The following is an 18846-nucleotide window of genomic DNA, read 5'->3' on the forward strand; positions in this document are numbered from 1 at the left end:
CCAAACACTATCTAGACCAGTGTTTCCCAAACAATGTGTTATGGAAATCAAGCATTATAAGAGGTAAACAGGTGTTTCATAAACAGAGCTTCACAGAGTAAAACACAAATTTAGGAAATACTGCATTCCATAACCCCCTTTGAATATTTGTAACATAAATTCACATATAATGCTTGGGAAAAGTCTTCCAGTAAAGAAACCAGCTTACATTAAATCCACTGATTCTCAAATTTCTTTGACCACGGAACTCTCTTTTCTGACATAACAACACGCTGTGAGACAATCTCCTCATTTTAAAAGATGGGCTAAGCCCTGGAGATGTTCTAAAGTTATTCATCATTTGGAACCACTTAATTATTGGATAGATACAGTTAATGTGAATGATTAAAACAATAATAACTTTTAAAAGATGTGAGAAATAATAAGCTGATTATTTAACAAAGAAATGCCAACATTTTAGAAGATTATTCCGTCCAGATTTTAAAATCCTGAGAGGTTTGCTGCCCCCAACCCCCAAGCAGAGATTCAAAAACAAACTGTATACCTTATATTGCTCTTTCCAACGACTTCTAGATACTAAGCTCTCTAGACGAGGCTGAACAAAGCGGTTATCCAAATAATGAAGAGATGTTAGCATATCTTTTGCATATGATTTTTGCCTTGTGCCATCTGTTCAGAGGATAAACAAAAAAAAATCATTTTGTTAATTAGAAATATTTAAACAATTTAATACTTAAAAATTTCTTCCCAACTTGGTTGGAAGCATTTTAAATTAGGAAAAAAAATATTCATAGGTGGGAATTGAACAATGAGAACTCATGGACACAGGAAGGGGAACATCACACTCCGGGGACTGTTGTGGGGTGGGGGGAGGGGGGAGGGACAGCATTAGGAGATACATCTAATGCTAAATGACGAGTTAATGGGTGCAGGAAATCAACATGGCACATGGATACATACGTAACAAACCTGCACATTGTGCACATGTACCCTAAAACCCTGAAGTATAATAAAAAAAAAATAAAATAATAATTCCATCAGAACATTAAGAAAAAACAGGGTAGGCTGGGCACGGTGCCTCATGCCTGTAATCCCAGCACTTTGGGAGGCCAAGGCGGGCAGATCACGAGGTCAGGAGATTGAGACCATCCTGGCTAACATGGTGAAACTCCATCTCTACTAAAAATACAAAAAATCAGCCAAGCGTGGTGGCAGGCGCCTGCAGTCCCAGCTACTCGGGAGGCTGAGGCAGGAGAATGGTGTGAACCCGAGAGGTGGAACTTATAGTGAGTTGAGATCGCACCACTGTACTCCAGCCTGGGTGACACAGTGAGACTCCATCTTAAAAAGTTCCCTTTGTAAGCATCAAGCTTTAACATTATTTTCTGATAACAAAAAAAGCCAGATGAAAAAGCTTACCACATTATCTTTTATTCTCTTATACAAAACTGACATGAATTAGCCCCTGAATTCCAGATAAAAGTTCAAACTTCTGAATAGGCTTTCAAGGCCATCTATAATTGACTCCATTCTACTGATCCCATGGTAACTCCTTGTGTCAACAAATCAGAATACTCTTTTTTGGCTAGGCCTTTTCCTCATTCTTCTTTAATATGCTACACTCATTACTGCCTTTCTGATTTGGCTCATAGTATATTCTCTATATATATCTGTCATCGTGTGCATTTAAGCTTTATTTTCTTGCCTTATTTGAAGTTTTATTAATTAATTTAGCTAATGAATTTGTCATGTTTCTTTAAATAATCACAAATTCAAACACCTTACCATAGCTTACAAAGCCCTTCGGTCCTCAGCCTACTCCTCTGAGCTCCTCTCTTTTCCCTCTCTCCTGTCTCATTCCACTTCAGCCACACAGGCCTTCTAGTTGTTCTTGAACACAGCAAACTTATTCTTTCCTAAAGGCCTTAGCACCTCCTTTGCCCTCTGCTAAGCAAGTAATCCACGTATTACTTGCTCCCTTTGCTTCATTCAGGTTTCTGTTTAAAAGTTACCCCGAGAGGCCTTTTTTGACCAATCTAACTAGCATATAACATAAACTTTACCTTCCCTTATTCTTGATCTTCTTACCCTATTTTATTCTTTTTTTACAAGAACTAATCACTCATTGAAATCATATTATGTTGTATTTTGTTTACTCATTTATTGTCTGTCTCTCCCATTAGACTATTAAGTAACATGAGTGCAGGAATCTAATATGTCTTAAGTCACTGTCATATTCCCAGCCCTCAAATAATGCCTAGCTTTAATAGACATTCAATAAATATTTGTTCAATATATTGTAAATGAAATCTTATTTGGCAATTAGTTACTTAACACAATATATTTATAATCTATTAAATGCCAGATTCTGTGCTAGATGCAAGAGAAATGGGGATATATAGATATACATATATATAAATTTGCTCCCGCACTATAAGGGAAGAAAGCAAAAATACATTTTCAATACAACATGAAAAGTGCATATAAATGAGTACTATGAATATTACCATACTCAGAATGATGGTGGCACAAATGAGAATGATAAATATTACGTGAATGGGTCATAGATAGATTCATAGTAGAAATGTTTCTATACTCACCTAAAACATCTGGGACAAAAAGGGATTCTATTCTAAGAAGAAACAGCATGAACAAAGGCACAAAAGCAGAAAACAGCATGGAACTTTTAATGAAATTCAGAGCTCAGGGAGGCTGGGTTTGGCACATGGGTATTAAGACACTCTGCTGTTTTAGGTGTTATACTGTCAAATTCACTGTTAACTCTCTAAGGGCAAGGACCTGTCACAAACTTACCTTCCACATATCTCAGATAATGAACACTAACAAGCATTTTACATGAATGGAGTTTTGATGTAGTTGATCCTACAGGGAAAATATTGGAAGGTCTTACAAATGATCCTCATTGGTTTTGTTTAATCTACATAGTTTTAAAAGTGAGGTTGTTTGAAAATTGGAAAAAGAAATAAAAACCAATCGTTTCATTCACAGTATTAACTTACCATATAATGTTCCCAGAAAAGATTTATCTAAAGCATTGATCAGAAGAGCCTTCACAACTCTTTCAAAATGAGTATAGTGGTCACTAAAAGAATCTGAAATTAATTTTAAATAAATATTAGAACAGAGCAGACAAAATAATTTCTTGAATACAATAGGTTCCATTCTTCACTGCTAAGAAATTAAAACTATAGATAGTACAAACAGCTTAATCACCCTAATTTTATAGCTTCCTCAATGACTTGTCTAGTCATGGAGCAAATCTCCATTTTCCAAACTTATTGGCTTCCAATCCAAAGTGTCTACTTGTAATTTCAAATCTTTACTTCCCAAACTTAAGAAAACTGTTCAGAGAATATTAAAATATGTTGTAAAAAAATAAAAATTATCCCTTGTACACTTATATTTATCAATTTGACACTTAGAGTGACAGAACAAGAGAGAAAACCTCCAAAGATAGATTAATATGTCTTATTCTGTAAAACACGTTACATATGAAATTGTCCAGGGAACTGCTACCTTAGCCAGAACCCCAATGGCTACAAAAACTTCATTTCCCTTTTCATGCTGCCCCAGATTTAGGATTTTCTATATCAATTTAGAAAACTTGTCTATTTCCTTCCCCATACCACATATTTAAGCCCACTTTCTCGCTAACCAAATCTCATACATGACATCATCTGTTGTGACAGGCCAGGCAGCGGTTAAGAGAGAAGATTCCTACTATTCTCATTACTTTTGGATCAGAGTTTACTATGACTGTGGAAATGTTCTCTAACAACCACGACCCCTTCCTTGATCCAACAGTCACTGTAGAATACATGCCCTGCTCAGGGCACCTGTGAAGACGTATTAAGGGCAGACTGAGTATTTCGAGAAATATAGATGTCTGACAAGGGATTAAAGCAAAATAAGACCTATCATTAGCAACCATGGATAGATTTTGACTCTCCTTCCACTTGAAGTAAAAAGAAAGATGGGATTCAACATGGAAAACCCTCTTCATTTATATTTTAGTTACTCAAAGGGCTGTATAACTCTCTTTCAGACTTTAGGGTATGTTTTAGTATGCATTCTTTTCTAAGGAGACACCTATAGAAGTGCTAAAGAGACAAAAATAAAGTAATACTAAAAATAAATGACAATAGCAGATCATTTGGCCATTAGCCTTTAGATGGCCTATGACCAAAGGCAATAATCATGGCCTTTAATGTATATAATATTTTCTTAAAAATCAGTAGAGCATAATTGAAAAATGAAATAATACTTCCATAGAATTTAACTTTGACTAGACTGTTATCAAACTCTGGACATAATATAATATTGGGCAATTTTATTTGTGTTAAAATCCATCTAAACTGTATCTATACAAGCATTTCTCAAATGGTATTCAGAGAAACTGGGACTATTAACAGATGTGTTGAGAAACAAATCAAATTCATCCCATGTGCACCTAAGTTTAACTATCATACAAATTGCATAGAATATTTCATCCTACTGAAGGTATCATTCTTGAATGTCCTTATGCCCAATGCCACTCATCTGCTACAGAATCTTGAGAACTAACTGATGCTCTATTTCAGACCCTGAGAGGAAATGGAAAGGGCAGAGATCAAAATCATTTGAGGAGTCTTGTCCCTAACCATAAGATTCTTTTTTTTATCAATGTATATCAGAATGTACTTCAAAAAAGTTAGGAAAAAGCCACCTATTTCATTATGCTTGAGTAGACTGGTGGGTAGTGGTGGCATAATGCTCCTGGAATTTCAAATTGAAAAATAATATTACTGAGCAAAATATATGCCAGGCATCATTGTAAGCATTTACATGCATTGCTTTATTTTTCACAACAAGCCTGTGGGATACTACCATTACCCTAGATTCATTTCTGGTTGAGAAAACTGAAATACAGAGAGGATGAAAAACTTTCCAAGACCAAACAGTAAGTTTCGGAACTAGGGCTGGAACCCAGTCTAACTCCAGATTTCATGTTCCTATCCCCTAGTTAAATATTGTTATACATGGTAGATTTGATATATGTCACAACACAAAATTTAGACTTGGATGGAAAACTGGAGAAAATAAAATTCAAATCTCCCATCTTAAGAAAAATGGCATTCTCAGTGACAAAATAACTTATCCAAGGTGACATAACTAGACGGAGGCAAAATAAGGCTTAGACCTCAGCTCTCCTCCAGAGCTTTTCTCATAGTGCTTTAATCCCTATACCGAATGAGTTTCTGTGGAATGTCCCAGGAATATTGTTTTAAACAATATTTTAAACATTTTAAATAAGTTTTCCCCATGACTAAAAAACTGGAAAAAGTATTAAAGAGGAAACTATATTTGTGTTTATGCATAACTTATTTTTTCTAAGGTAGTTAATCAATTTCCTTATAGTCAACATTTGGTAGTCTAATCATTCTTTGTTGATTTCCATGTATCCTTAATCACATACTAATTTCACATATATGCCAAAATTTTTTTTCAAACCATCTGCCCTTCCTACTGGTCTGGCTGTCATTCTTCAGAATTGTTTTGCAAAGTTTAACCAAAAAAAATTAATTTCAGAAGAAATAGCTTCTTGTTCTACGCATATTACCTTTCAGAAACATGCTTGTCTCTCCGCTTATCCATGTTTTCTGTTCTGTTTCACAGTAAAGTGTATTTTTTTTTTACCTATAAAGCCGTACTTTTCTTCTTCTTTTTTTTTTTTTTTTTGAGCCGGAGTCTTACTCTTGTCACCCAGGCTGGAGTGCAGTGGCACGATCTCAGCTCACTGCAACCTCCGCCTCCCGGGTTCAAGCGATTCTCCTGCCTTGGCCTCCTGAGTAGCTGGGATTACAGGTGCCCACCACCATGCCTGGCTAATTTTTGTACTTCTAGTAGAGACAGGGTTCTCTATGTTGGCCAGGCTGGTCTCGAACTCCTGACCTCAGGTGATCCGCCCGCCTCAGTCTCCCAAAATGCTGGGATTACAGGCGTGAGCCACCGTGCCTGGCCTGCTTTTCTTCTCAATATTAGGCTTAGGAACTTTATTTTGGTTGCCATTGTAGATGGAATTTTTCCTGATTTTATCACTTAAGTAATTATTGTTAGTATACAAGAGAACCATTGAGATTTACATACTTACTGTGAATCTGGTGATTTTTCTGAGATCTTTTACCAATTTCAAAATAGTCAGATTCTCTTGGATATTTCTGGGAGATAAGCTTCCTGGGACACTACAGAGCTGGAGATGGACACTGTTAAAATATTCCTAGACACTATCTCTGCTTTCTCCCACAACCCCAAGGAGGATGTGGTCTTGCTAGTGCTAAATTTATTTCAAGAACCAAGAGAATGTTTACAAATATTCGCTTAGGTAAAAGCATGTAGATTCTTGATGTACTTTCTTCTGGAATGGAGGTATCAGCCTAGTATAGGAGGCAGAGGCAGAACAAGAAACTGATTTCTTTTTCTACTTTAACGTAAAAAGAATGTGATGCAAGCTATGAAAAGATATGCTACATCTACTCCTGCTTTTAAAGTATTTATATCCCTTCTCTTAACTTCTGTATCCTTGGTTAAGTAAGTCAGAAACTTTTAGCTTATATGTGTGTACATAATATACACACACACACACACACACACATATTATGTTCAAATAATGTCTTTTCTTTTTCAATAGTTATATTTCTTTTGTTTTCATGTCTTGTTGCATTTTTCAAAACATCTAGAACAAAGTCAGTAGAAAATATTTTTGTCATGTTCCTCATTTTAAGTATGCTGTTGTCTCTTGGTTTAAAATACTATCATGTAAAGGACATATGTTCCTATTACTAATTTTTTAACAACTGCTTTTCTAAATAGCCAGGTATGGACACTGAATGTCACCAGTGTTTCTCCTAGAATCTCAATAAATTATATGATTTTTTCTCTATTGATATATTAATGTAATATATTAATGACTTCTAATATTAAGCCATTTTTATAGTTCTAAAAAGAATGATTAGGGATCTTTTTCTTTATTCTTGTAATTACAGAAACAGTTCATACATCTGTTTGCAAAACTATTTTCATCAATTTATTAGGAATGTGGGCCTGTTTAATCTGCATAAATGTGTTATGCATTATGAAAATACCTCAAGAATACTTTCTTCTATAATAACTTTGAATTCATATCTTATGTTTTCCCATCCAAAAATATGGTATGATTTTTAGTACATTCAAATTTTCTTTTACTTATCTAACTAAAGTTATACAATTTTCTTCCTTTACATTTCCATTTGTTCTGTATTTCTGCCACTCCCTCCCCCAAATTTGTGAAATAGGGTCTTCGTTTGTAGTCCTTTATTATCTTCTCCTTTATAACTAATCTTTTTCTTCTCTACTCTAGAACTTCTCAACTATCTCCTGTCATTCATGAGATTTTCTGTACTGTTAATTCTGCTATCTACTGCTTTCAATAGACTTTATTTCTGGCTTTACATTTTAAAATTTTTGGCAATTCTTATTTTAGCTAGCTCCCTTTCACCTCAAATTGTTCTCTCCTTATAATTTCTTTTTCATAGACTGCATAGCAAATGCTTTATAGCATTTTCTTGTTTCTTTTAATGAAACACTTTTCACAGTTATTTTCTTCCTCTGAGTCTACCTTGACCTTATACTGCAATAAATTTCACAGGTACTTTTTACTTATCCTAGAACAAGGGAAAGTTCTAAGATTTAATATTTAACATAAATGGTTCTGAGTCTGTTCTTAGGCCCACTCTTTATTGTGTGTTAATAGAATGATTTTCTTTAATTAGTAGATGAAGACTAAGTGGATATTCACTTATTCTAATTTCCAGTGTTCTAGCAAGGCACTAGTATACTGAAATGTATTCTACTCTTATCTCTACTACTTGATTCTGTCACTCTGAATATATGATAAGAGTACTAGATAAATAATATTTAGTATCCACAAATCTGAAGATTTTTCCTCTTTACCTGCATACAATATTTTTAGTGTGTGAACTATGTAAATGTGGCATGCAATGGACCACTGCTATTTTGTTCCTCTACTCCCTACCATATCTTTTCCAAGAACTGTAGTTTCAGAATAAAGAGACACTAATAGGGATTGATAATAAAAGAAGAAGACTATGACTGTCTTCAACTATGTAGCAAGAGGGAAACTACCCTGTGGTGCATCTTTCAGAGCCAAATGGCAGATAGGAAATTACAAAATGTCTTCCTATATGTTAGAATTGCTCACTTCAAAAAGGCAAGTACATGGACTACTGATTCCGATTGTCAACTGAAATATTGAATTTAGAGTTAGGAGATGTTTCTCCCAAATTCTCATATGTTGAATATGATTCGTTGGCAGGAGAATGAATCTGGGAATACTAGTCTAATTACAACTTAACCCAAGTCATATAGTGGTGTTCATTATTCATCATATAGGTTACTGTTTTAATGAGAAAATGTAGTTTGATTTTCAAATGCAATTTTTAGAACATAATTCCCTGGCAAATTGAAAACTGTCTATATTAAATTTTATTTATTATATTTAGATATGGCATAAAATTGCTAAATATTAAAAACATCAAATCAAGCATAAATTATCACTCTAGAATATGTGAATTTCTTTTCTCTAATGTTTGAAAAAATCTGATATCCAATATTTCTCTGAGTCTTGAACTGTAACATTCAGGAGTCTTTAGCCAATATGCTTATCTTAATCATCTACCCAACTAACAATGAGTTCCTATAATGTGTCACAAACTCTAATGGATACTAGAAATACAGAAAAGGGAAGGTGGTTAACTATTTAGGTTTTGTTTTTGTTTTTTGGAAGTAGGGGCACCCACATGGCTTGTTTTATTGAGCTTCACTACTTTATATACCATAAAATTCACTCTTTTTGGTGTACAGTTCTATGGCCAATGCATAAAATTACATAACCAACACCAAAACAGTTCTATCACCACCCAAAACTCCTGCATATTACCGCTTAATCATTCAGTTTTGTTCCTATTGAGCCTGAGATGTCTGAAAGTCTGATAACAATCTTCAATAAGATAAAAACAAATTAGCCTTTATGTTCAGGAAAAATCTTGGCTAGAGATAAATGTTTGGGAATTTCTGCTTAATGACTGGACTGAAATAATGGGAAAGAGACTGCCCAAACCCGCAAGCAAAATGAAGATAGTTGAGGATGGAACCCCTGGAAACATAAAAATTTACATGGTAAATAGTAATAGAGGAAAGGAATATTACAAACGGAAATGCAAGAAAGTGGGGTACCACAGAAAGTAAAAGAAGAGCATTCTGAAAGTGAGAGTGGTCAATGGTAGTAAAGTACATGACAATACCTGGTTAATATAAGAACTAAAGGTAATTTGGCAATTAGGAGGGTATCAATAACTTAAGTAAGAACAATTTCACTGGACCGACACAAGCAAGAGCCTGAATACAGTGCTTTGTAGAGTTACTGGGAACTGGGAACAAAAAGATAAAATTTAAAATAGTAGCTAATGGAACATGCCAACTCAAAGGAGGAAAGGCATGAACTTGGTTACAAGTTGAGGAAAAAGAGTTTGTAGGGATAAAATCATTGAAAATAAAGAGAACTGATTAGATAACAGAGCTGGATGAGAAGCTGTAATTAAGAATACACAAGATAAAATATATTGCATAAAAACGTATACATCTTCCTAAGGTAGAGATGCTCAGTATTAAAAGGAAGCCTCATATTTACCCAAATGAGTTGAAAACTTATGTCCATAGAAAAACCTCCTCATATTTACCCAAATGAGTTGAAAACTTATGTCCATAGAAAAACCTGCACACGAATGTTTATAGCAGCTTTATTCACAACTGCCAAAACTTGTAAGCAATCAAGATGTCTTTCAATAGGTGAATGGATGAACAAAACTGTGGTACATCCATACAATGAAAAACATTCAGCGATAAAAAAAAAGGTGCTATTAAGCCACGTTTAGACATGGAGGAAACCGAAGTGCATATTATTAAGTGAAAGAAGACAATCTGAAAAGTTATATGCTGTGTGATTCCAACTATATGACAGTTTGGCAAAAGCAAAACTATGGAGAGGGTAAAAACATCAGTGATTCAGAGGAGGGAGGAAAGGAGAATGAATTAGAGCAGAGGGCATTTTGAGGACAATGAAAATACTCTGTATGATAGTGTAATGGTAGATACATGTCATTACACACTTGTCAAAACCCATAAAAGGTACGAAAAAATGAGCCCTATTGTGAAGTATGAACTACAGTTAATAATTGTAACAGAGGTACCAAACTAATAAAAGAGGTTAATAACAGGGGAAACTGTGTATGTGAGGGGGTATATTTGAACTCTGTACATTCCATTCAATATTTCTGTAACTCCAAAATTGCCCTTAAAAAAAAAACAACTAAAAGGTGCAGAGAAGCTGAAGTTCCCATATGCTAGCCTTTTATTTCCATTAATTGGCAGGAGTTGATATGAGTGGGCATCTCTCAGCAAATGTTCCATCACATTCTAGATAACCCAAAATAGGATATCTCTTAATTGAGTATCCCTGTAATTTAAATGTCCAGGTGGCAAGTGAACCAGTGCCTATTGATATAAGGAAAACAGTCATTAACTTGCAGTGTAGAGATAACTGTAACTGGTATCTCTATAACTGCCAAATTTCTTGAAATTTGATTCATATCTCAAAATCCACTATTTTATTATAAATCATGAGATATAAACCAAGTCATGTTATGCTTTATTTTAGTCAATATGGTCTTTTCTGAAATATTTGGAAAGAATGCACTCAAAGAAAAAAAAAGTATCCATCCAACACCCTGTTCCTACCAGGGTTGTAAAACATCATAAAAACAATCTTTGAAATTCTGTAGAATTATAGGAATCATAATAACAATAATTTAAATATATCCTACATTTTCATGTTCCATGATTTATATTTTCATGTAAGTAATGTCCTATCTCTGACAGGTTTCACTGTTTGAGAGAAGCTTCAAAAAGTCTGATAAAACCAATGGTTCTCAAAGTGTTTGTCCGCAGACCCCTGACAGTGCCCAAGTCAATTTAAGGAAATCTGTGATTTCAAGTAATAACAATATTATTTATTTGCTTTTTTCACTGTGTTGACATTTTCATTCATGATGTAAAAGCAGCAATGGGTAAGGCAGCTGGCCCCTTAACTTGAATCATGGCAGTAGCATCAAACTACTAGTAATCATTACTGTCATTACTGCCATGCAATCACAGTAAAAAAGCCACTTTAAGAATGTCCTCTTTGAAGTAGTAAAACTATTAACTGTATTAAATCTTAAATCTGAAGTACACATCTTTGTAGTATTCTATAGGATGAAATGGAAAGTGCATAAAAAATACTTACACTGCATACCAAAGTACAATGGTTGTTTTGAAGGAAAAACACCTGTGCAACTGTGTGTGCTGGGGGAAAGCCTCATTTTTCACGAAATACCATTATTTGAAAGAAAGAGTGACAAGCTCTGGTTATTCAGACTTGGGAATCTGTCAGACTTTTCTCAAAAAAGAACAAAGTAAGCCTGTCAGTTCAAAAAGAACAATTCACAGTGTTTTGTCGCCAATGAAAACAATCAAGTTTTAAAGCAGAAATCAGAATTTTGAAAAACTTGTATGTGCTATTCTGAGCCTGACAGCTTCTCAATACCTGAGAAATATTCTCATGGGATTGGTGGTGATATTAATGAATATAATTAAAAATATATATATAATGAAATATGTCAATATTTTGGAGGATCTGTATCATCCAGTGAACGAGTATTTTCCAAATGACTGATGCATTTTATCACAAAATCATGCATGGGGAAATGATCTATTTAAACTGCAAGACAGACCAATGGTTGTAATGCAAGTACTAAAAGTTCATTTATATGGTTTTGAATTCCATACTACCTTTAAGAAAACAGTATCATTTGTCAAATTTTGGCATAGTATCAAATGAGAATATCAACAATTATTTTTAAAATACTATTAAAATACTCCTCCCTTTTCCAGCTACCTGTGTGAGGCAAAATTGTTTTCATACACCTCAACCAAAACATGTCACAACAGGCTGAACGTAAAACCAGATATAAGAATCTAGCTGGCTACTCGGAGAGGCTGAGGCAGGAGAATAGCGTGAACCCGGGAGGCAGAGCTTGCAGTGAGCGGAGATCGCGCCACTGCACTCCAGCCTGGGTGACAGAGCGAGACTCCGTGTCAAAAAAAAAAAAAAAAAAAAAAAAAAAAAAAAGAATCTAGCTGGCTTCTATAAGCTAGACATTAAAGATATACAAGAATGTAAAACAATGCCATTTATCACATTTTGGAGAAAAATATAGTTACTTTTCATAAAATTGTTATTTACATTAATGTAATAAATTTACTAACGATTATTTTAAATGAATTAATATATTTTAAATTTCTGAGTTTTGATTTCTACAATGGTAAATATTGACAGGCATAACTCATTGAAGTAAAGCCATGTTGGGGGTTAATAATTTTAAAAAATGTAAATGGTTCCTGAGACCACTGGAATAAACTATTAAACTGACAAGGTTATCTGAATATGAAACCACAGTTCCTAGTCAATGATTTAGAACATGATATTAAAAGCCTAATTTGATACTTGATAAAATATCATAAGAACAACTCATGAAACATTTTCTTAATATTGAACTTACAAAGAGAATTCTGTTTTACTAATTTCAGTTGTGATGTAGTCAATTTTTCTTCTTGTTGGTTTTTATTCTCTTCATCACCCTCCTCATCTTGCACTACAAAGTCATCGATAATATAATCATCTCCATCTTCATCAGATTCATAATCATCCTCTTCCTCCTCATTATCTTCATCACTGCTTGGGCAAGATTCCTTTTCAGAGTCCTAATTAAATTAAAATAAATGCTTCAGTAAATTGTGCCATTAAAATGGTATCAATATAAAATTAAAAGATTAAATCTGACAGCAAAAAAATGATCCATAGAAATTAACTTCATATTTTAAAGTTAAAAATAAATAATTGTCATATTAAATGCTGAACTTTTGAAATTATTAAGAAGAAGAATATACCTTGGTTAAGTGATGTAAAATGTTTAAAATGGACATTAAAATTTTAAGAAGTTAAAAACAAGAAAGATCATATAAAATAACAAATAGTCTTTCAATTTTAAAAAAGAAGGATGGACTGAGGCTCATGATAAAACAGTATATTATGTACAATAGTGTAATCGAACATGTTCAAAAATACTTGATTAAAAAATAAATTCTAGAATTATTGAGAAATGGAACAGACTCAGCACTTTGATTTTTATAAAAATTAAATACTTTAAGAAAAAAACTGAAAAACAATAACAAATCCAACAAAATATAACACACCTCAAAATCTCTACCACTATTGCGTCTCTGACGAGATCTTTGTTTTGAGAGTTCTTTGAGCTTCTGAAGTTGTTCTCGCTTTCGTGCAGCTAATGTTTTTTCAGGAGTCTTTTGCTCCATTTCCACTGAAGAACCTTCATCTTCAACCACTCTACGGGGACGTTTAACACCTACTTTTCTAACTAGGATATCGCTGTCATCACTCTCATCACTGTCACACATCACAGAGGTCAGCCTTTTTCTTTTTCCTCGCTTGATGTCTTCTTCTTCTAAATCATCCTCTATTATTTGTCCAGTTTGTTTGTTGAGATCATTATCCTCTTGACTTAAATGTTTTTCCTGATCATTCTCTATTATTTGTCCAGTTTGTTTGTTGAGATCATTATCCTCTTGACTTAAATGTTTTTCCTGATCTTGTAAGTCAATATTCCTATGTTTGATTTTGTTCGTTTCTTCTTCATATGTTGTGTTGCCAGAGTTAATGAGACACTTACTGTCGTTTCCTTCACTTTCAATTTTACTTAAGTTAAGCTCTCTTTCACTTCCTGGTGTTTTATTACAATCAAGTCCCTTGTTACTATCAAGCTCTTCATCATTTTCAAAACTTTTGTAATTATCAACACTTTCATCACTATCAAGCTCTTCATCACTATCAAGCTCTTCATCACTATCAAATTCTTCACTATCAAGCTCTTCATCACTATCAAGTAATTGTGAGATACTACTTCTTTTAGTTCGCCTCCAATCAACTCGTGATTTCTGCTCAGGCACGTGACTCTTGGAATTTTTCCTTGTTTCATGTCTTCTAACATGTATCATTTTCACTTAAGCTTCTACAAAATAAAGTTTTTAGGAATATAACAGTGATAACCAGATTAGAGCAATGAATGCATTTATGGTACAAATTATATTTATTTGGCTTTATTTAATGGTCCACAAATGTAAAATCACATGAAATATCTGAGTGAAGATGGCAGAACATTAATTTAACAAATAATTTACTGAATGCCTATGAAATAATTATATGAACATCTATTCTGAATTATGTTGTATGTTGTGCTGAAAGGGATACATAGAAAAATCATAGTGCTGTCCTTTAGAAGATTATTATCTATGTGCAGAACTAAAATATCTAAAACATATAATAATTAAGAAAATTTCAAGGTAATATTTAGTATCAAATGAATAACATAAATAACTGCAATAGAAGTGGAAAGATGCAGGGAGATCAGTAAGGCAAGTGCTTCACTTTACCTTGAACAGATGTGATCTGATAGCATTCTGAAGGATTCATTGTATTTGAACAGAAAGAATGAAAGAAAAAGGGATGTCAGGCAAGTAATACAGTAAGGGCAAAACTCTGGCTTTAAGAAAGAAGATGGTATGTTCAGTAAATAAGCGTGGCTTAAAATGTATGAAAAAGAGTTTTATGCTGGAAAAAAGGAGAAAAGAATAGAAAACTGAATGGGATTACCAGGATGACTCACCCTGTAGGCAAAGGATTCTGAATAGAGAAATGATATAAATTATAAAAGATCAATTTACACGAAGAAAGTTATAAAGTAACAAATGACATAAAGAAGAGAGCAGTGCAAAATTGAGAGATAATATATCAACTAAGATTGTGGCCTCTTTATACCTTAGTAAAATGAGAGTGGCTTTCCCCTCAAAGTTAAAGATACAATATAACCAACAGAAAACTTAACTAACAATCCAATAATGTAGTTAAGTGAATAAAACAAATAAGTTTCATGGCAAAGCAGAGCATAGTATTGGGAAGGAAAACAAAAGCTGTCAGTTTACCATTTAGAAAGAATGAATTCCATTAAAATTATCACAAGTATATACTAAAAGAACAATAAGTGACAGGTACGATAACTAGAAAAAAAGTAACATATGTAGTTCTGTGGTTGTCAGGGAATAGAAATATGACAATGTAATAAGACTGACCTCAAAATACACATGTTAGAGGTATATATTGAACTGACAGCTATCCTCACCAAAGAAATCACCTTATGAGGCTGATTATTCCAATATTTCCACCACAGCACAGAATATTCCTGGAGTCTTTCTATAAACCACACACTATAAAAAAAAAATCTAAAAATATGAAAATAATCACACTTCATTTTTTATCCCAAACAGTGACTTTAATACCCACTTCATTCACTTGTCTCGGTTATAAAGACCTGTTAGCAGCTTGCAGAAATGAAATCCAACTTAAGAAGATGAGAATTAACTATCATTAAAAACATTCAAAAAATGTGCTGCGAATTCTGAAGGTAATTACAAAAATTCAATGCCAAAAATTTTTTGAGCAATGGGAATCTTACTGGACTATGTTTCCAGCCTTCCAAGAGGATTACTTTTTTCCTATAGATTGTGGAAGAGAGGATACAGCTCATTTAATTGTACAAATTCTGGTATGTTTATACGGCAATAAGATTTTCTGTATAATGGTTAACACCGCATGTGAAATCAGAACGGGGGCTGCCAAGATTATACAGCAGAAATTATAGTGTGTAGGATGAAATATAACTTTCATTTTTTTAAGAGATAGGTCTCTTCCTGTTGTCCAGGCTGGAGTGCAGTGGCATGATCATAGATTACTGCAGCCTTGAACTCCTGGGGCTCAAGCGATCTGTTTCGATTTTTAAATTTTTTGTAGAGATGGAGGTCTCACTATGTCCTGATCTCCTGGCCTCAAGTGATCCTCCCACCTTGGCCTCAGTGCTGGGATTACAGGCATGAGCCATTGCCCAAAGTATAACCTTGTGACAGTAATTGCTATAAAATATAATCAGCATTGTAACAGCAATCTAACAAATTCTGGTCAACAGGGCAGTCTGCTATTTGAAATTACCCTTGGGTTGCATCTTACAAAAGGCTTACATTAAAATCAGCAAAGATGAAAATTGTGTGTAGTCAAAATTACCATTTAAAAAAATCTCTATATTACTCTTAAAGCATGGTTTTGTGTACACTATACTGCATTACAATATGTCCACCCAATTTCTCCTCCAGGTTTTAAACAGCTTACTGTTTCTTTGGTTAAGCACCACACGAACTAGACATCTTATATTTTTAAGCCGTATAGTACAAAAAAGTATTTGTAAACACATAAATTTGCGTAAGCTAAGTGTGCATATGTGCACGTGTAGTATATCACATTGTAATAACAAAGCATGGCTTTCTAATAAACCTGTTTGAACTGGGAGAAATAATGAAAAAACATTTATGAAAACAATGACAAATATGGTTGCAGTAGATATACTAAAGCAAATATGGACAGTAAAGAACATTAAAGTTAAAGATGATTCTTATTAGTACCCAAAAGCAAATTCATATACACTAGATGATTATCTTACAAAACTATAACATACTCAGAATGTCAGTTATTTATCATGAAACAGGTGATTCCTATGACAATGGTGGAAATGATTAAGAATGTCACACTATTAAAAACTTATGACTGCACAGTTAAGCCATAAAAGAAACTTTAAGTTTTTCGTGCATTTTCACATTGATTTTTAAATCCTGACGATGATCCTAGAAGGAAGATATCTATTTTTATGTGTAAATATCAAAGCCAAGGACATAGAGGTTAAATGACTTACCGAAGATCGCGCAGCTTGTTAGTGACAGAGCAGGAATTAGAAACCGGGTCTCTTGATTCCCCGTCCAGTGCCACACAATGACTGCTGCCAATATCACATTTGTACAAGATAGCAAAAATTAAGCCTTTAAAAATCGTTATTTTTATCTCTCATTCATGCTGTATTTTAGTTTCAGAAAAATAACCATTAAAATGGTTTAGAGTTTACAAATATGCTTTTTAAAAAAATTATGTAACTGAATTTTACTGCACATGAGTTAGGCCAGAAACTTCTGGAAATTATTATCCACTAGGCAAGAAAAGAATATTTGCAGACTTCCCTCTATCATCTTATTAATAACACCAATCGCAAAATTTAAAGGAGTCCCCAGTGAGCCCAAAAGTAAAATTTCAAAGAAAGGCAGTCTCTGATGAGAAAAATATTTTGGAAAACTGCAGAATTTGAATGCCTGAGGCAGCATCTTTTATTTAAACAAAATAAATCAGGTTTCATTGGACCAATTGCCAAATTGCCAGGGTCTCTCATATTTCAAAATGACCATTTATATCAGTAAGGTAAAAAATTCTGTTACTGAAAAGGAAAGACAATTTGAATATGTTTGGCTCTTCTTTTTAAATTGTAGGTAGTTTTACTATATTAGCTGGGAAGGGAAGAATGATAACGGAGGGAAAAGGTGAGTGAACCTCGGAAGAGATGTGAAGGAAAGCTAGTTTGATGGGTAAGATACCTCTTGGTCTTTAGAATCTACTCAAAAGAGAATCCGTGCTAATGAATGTTACTTCTGTATATGTTGAATATACACTTAATTTCCTGAAATGAGAATTTTATCGAGGTTCTATAATGATACCTTACCTTTAAGCAAAGAGAAAAACAGAGACTCCAAACAGAAAGCATTAAATAAGTGAATGAAGATGATCAATACTATCACATCTTTGTATTTCATGGTTAATGTAAGATGCACACACATAGCTATGTTATCTGCCAAAGAATATATATTAAAGGCAATAATCCATATTGCTTGTGTTCTTTCTCTAACACAGTACCTCTATAGCTAAAAGTACTTTGATGATGCCATTTGACTTTCTCATCAGAAGAAATATAGTTCCTTCTAAACTTTGAGGTTAATTCATACTCAAGAAAAGATTCATTCGAGAAATCACCTACTTGCTGTATAAACAATGCAGGTGGTAGTTAACACTTTACAGATTTGAAAGGCAGTGGAACCCCAGGTCATTATTTGAAATTCTACCGGGAGAGATCCACTCTTGGGTGTAAAACACCACTCCTCTTTGATGTTTTCTTTTATATGGCAATTTGGAGAGCAAAGATTAATAAGCCGAAAAATAATTATTGAATATCTACCAAAATACAAGGACCTGCTTGGAACTGTGCTGCCACCATTTCAAATAAACATGGTCTCTGCTCCCAAGGAGCTCACACTCTGATGAAATTACTAGCGACACCAAAAACAAGCCAGCATAATACACGATTTGAGGGCTACAGTGTATGATTAAGATCAAGTTGTTATCACATTGCTATGAATAAACTTATCGTAGTTCTTCCATTGGCAGGAAAACAGGACAGAACATGACAGAAATAGGATATAAGAAAATGAAGAGAGGAAAGCCTATTTCTCCCACTTAGAATCACAGTCCAACAGTCCACAATTTCGCAAAGTGGATCCTGCCAGCATGATATCCGGGATAACTATATTATTCATTAAAATCCGTTAACAATGAAGGTTAATGCAGCAGGAATGAGTGGTAGACAGAGGAATAGATCCTCTCAGGAATTAACACCCGGAAGGGTGACTTTCATGATT

At 33.9% G+C, this 18846-nt stretch overlaps 1 protein-coding gene across 9 annotated transcripts in view; it reads right to left on the minus strand.

The window, feature by feature from the left end:
• The window catches only part of CCDC82 (coiled-coil domain containing 82), a 146031-nt gene that overhangs the window by 17675 nt on the left and 109510 nt on the right, over positions 1-18846 (minus strand). For 3 of the 9 annotated variants that reach the window (XM_058446385.1, XM_032167211.2, XM_032167213.2), the window contains exons 2-6: positions 17025-17108; positions 13408-14240; positions 12714-12915; positions 3021-3113; positions 545-669 (exon numbers count right to left, since the gene is read on the minus strand). In XM_058446385.1, the coding sequence (XP_058302368.1) occupies positions 545-669; positions 3021-3113; positions 12714-12915; positions 13408-14226 (1239 nt within the window). In that variant the 5' untranslated portion in view covers positions 14227-14240; positions 17025-17108. Of the gene's footprint in view, positions 1-544; positions 670-3020; positions 3114-12713; positions 12916-13407; positions 14241-17024 lie in introns of all 9 variants that reach the window. The other 6 variants (XM_058446386.1, XM_032167214.2, XM_032167212.2 and 3 more) reach the window with 3 other exon arrangements.

Source organism: Hylobates moloch, unplaced genomic scaffold (assembly GCF_009828535.3).
Source record: "Hylobates moloch isolate HMO894 unplaced genomic scaffold, HMol_V3 SCAFFOLD_11, whole genome shotgun sequence".
In the NCBI taxonomy this organism is placed as follows: Eukaryota; Metazoa; Chordata; class Mammalia; order Primates; family Hylobatidae; genus Hylobates; species Hylobates moloch.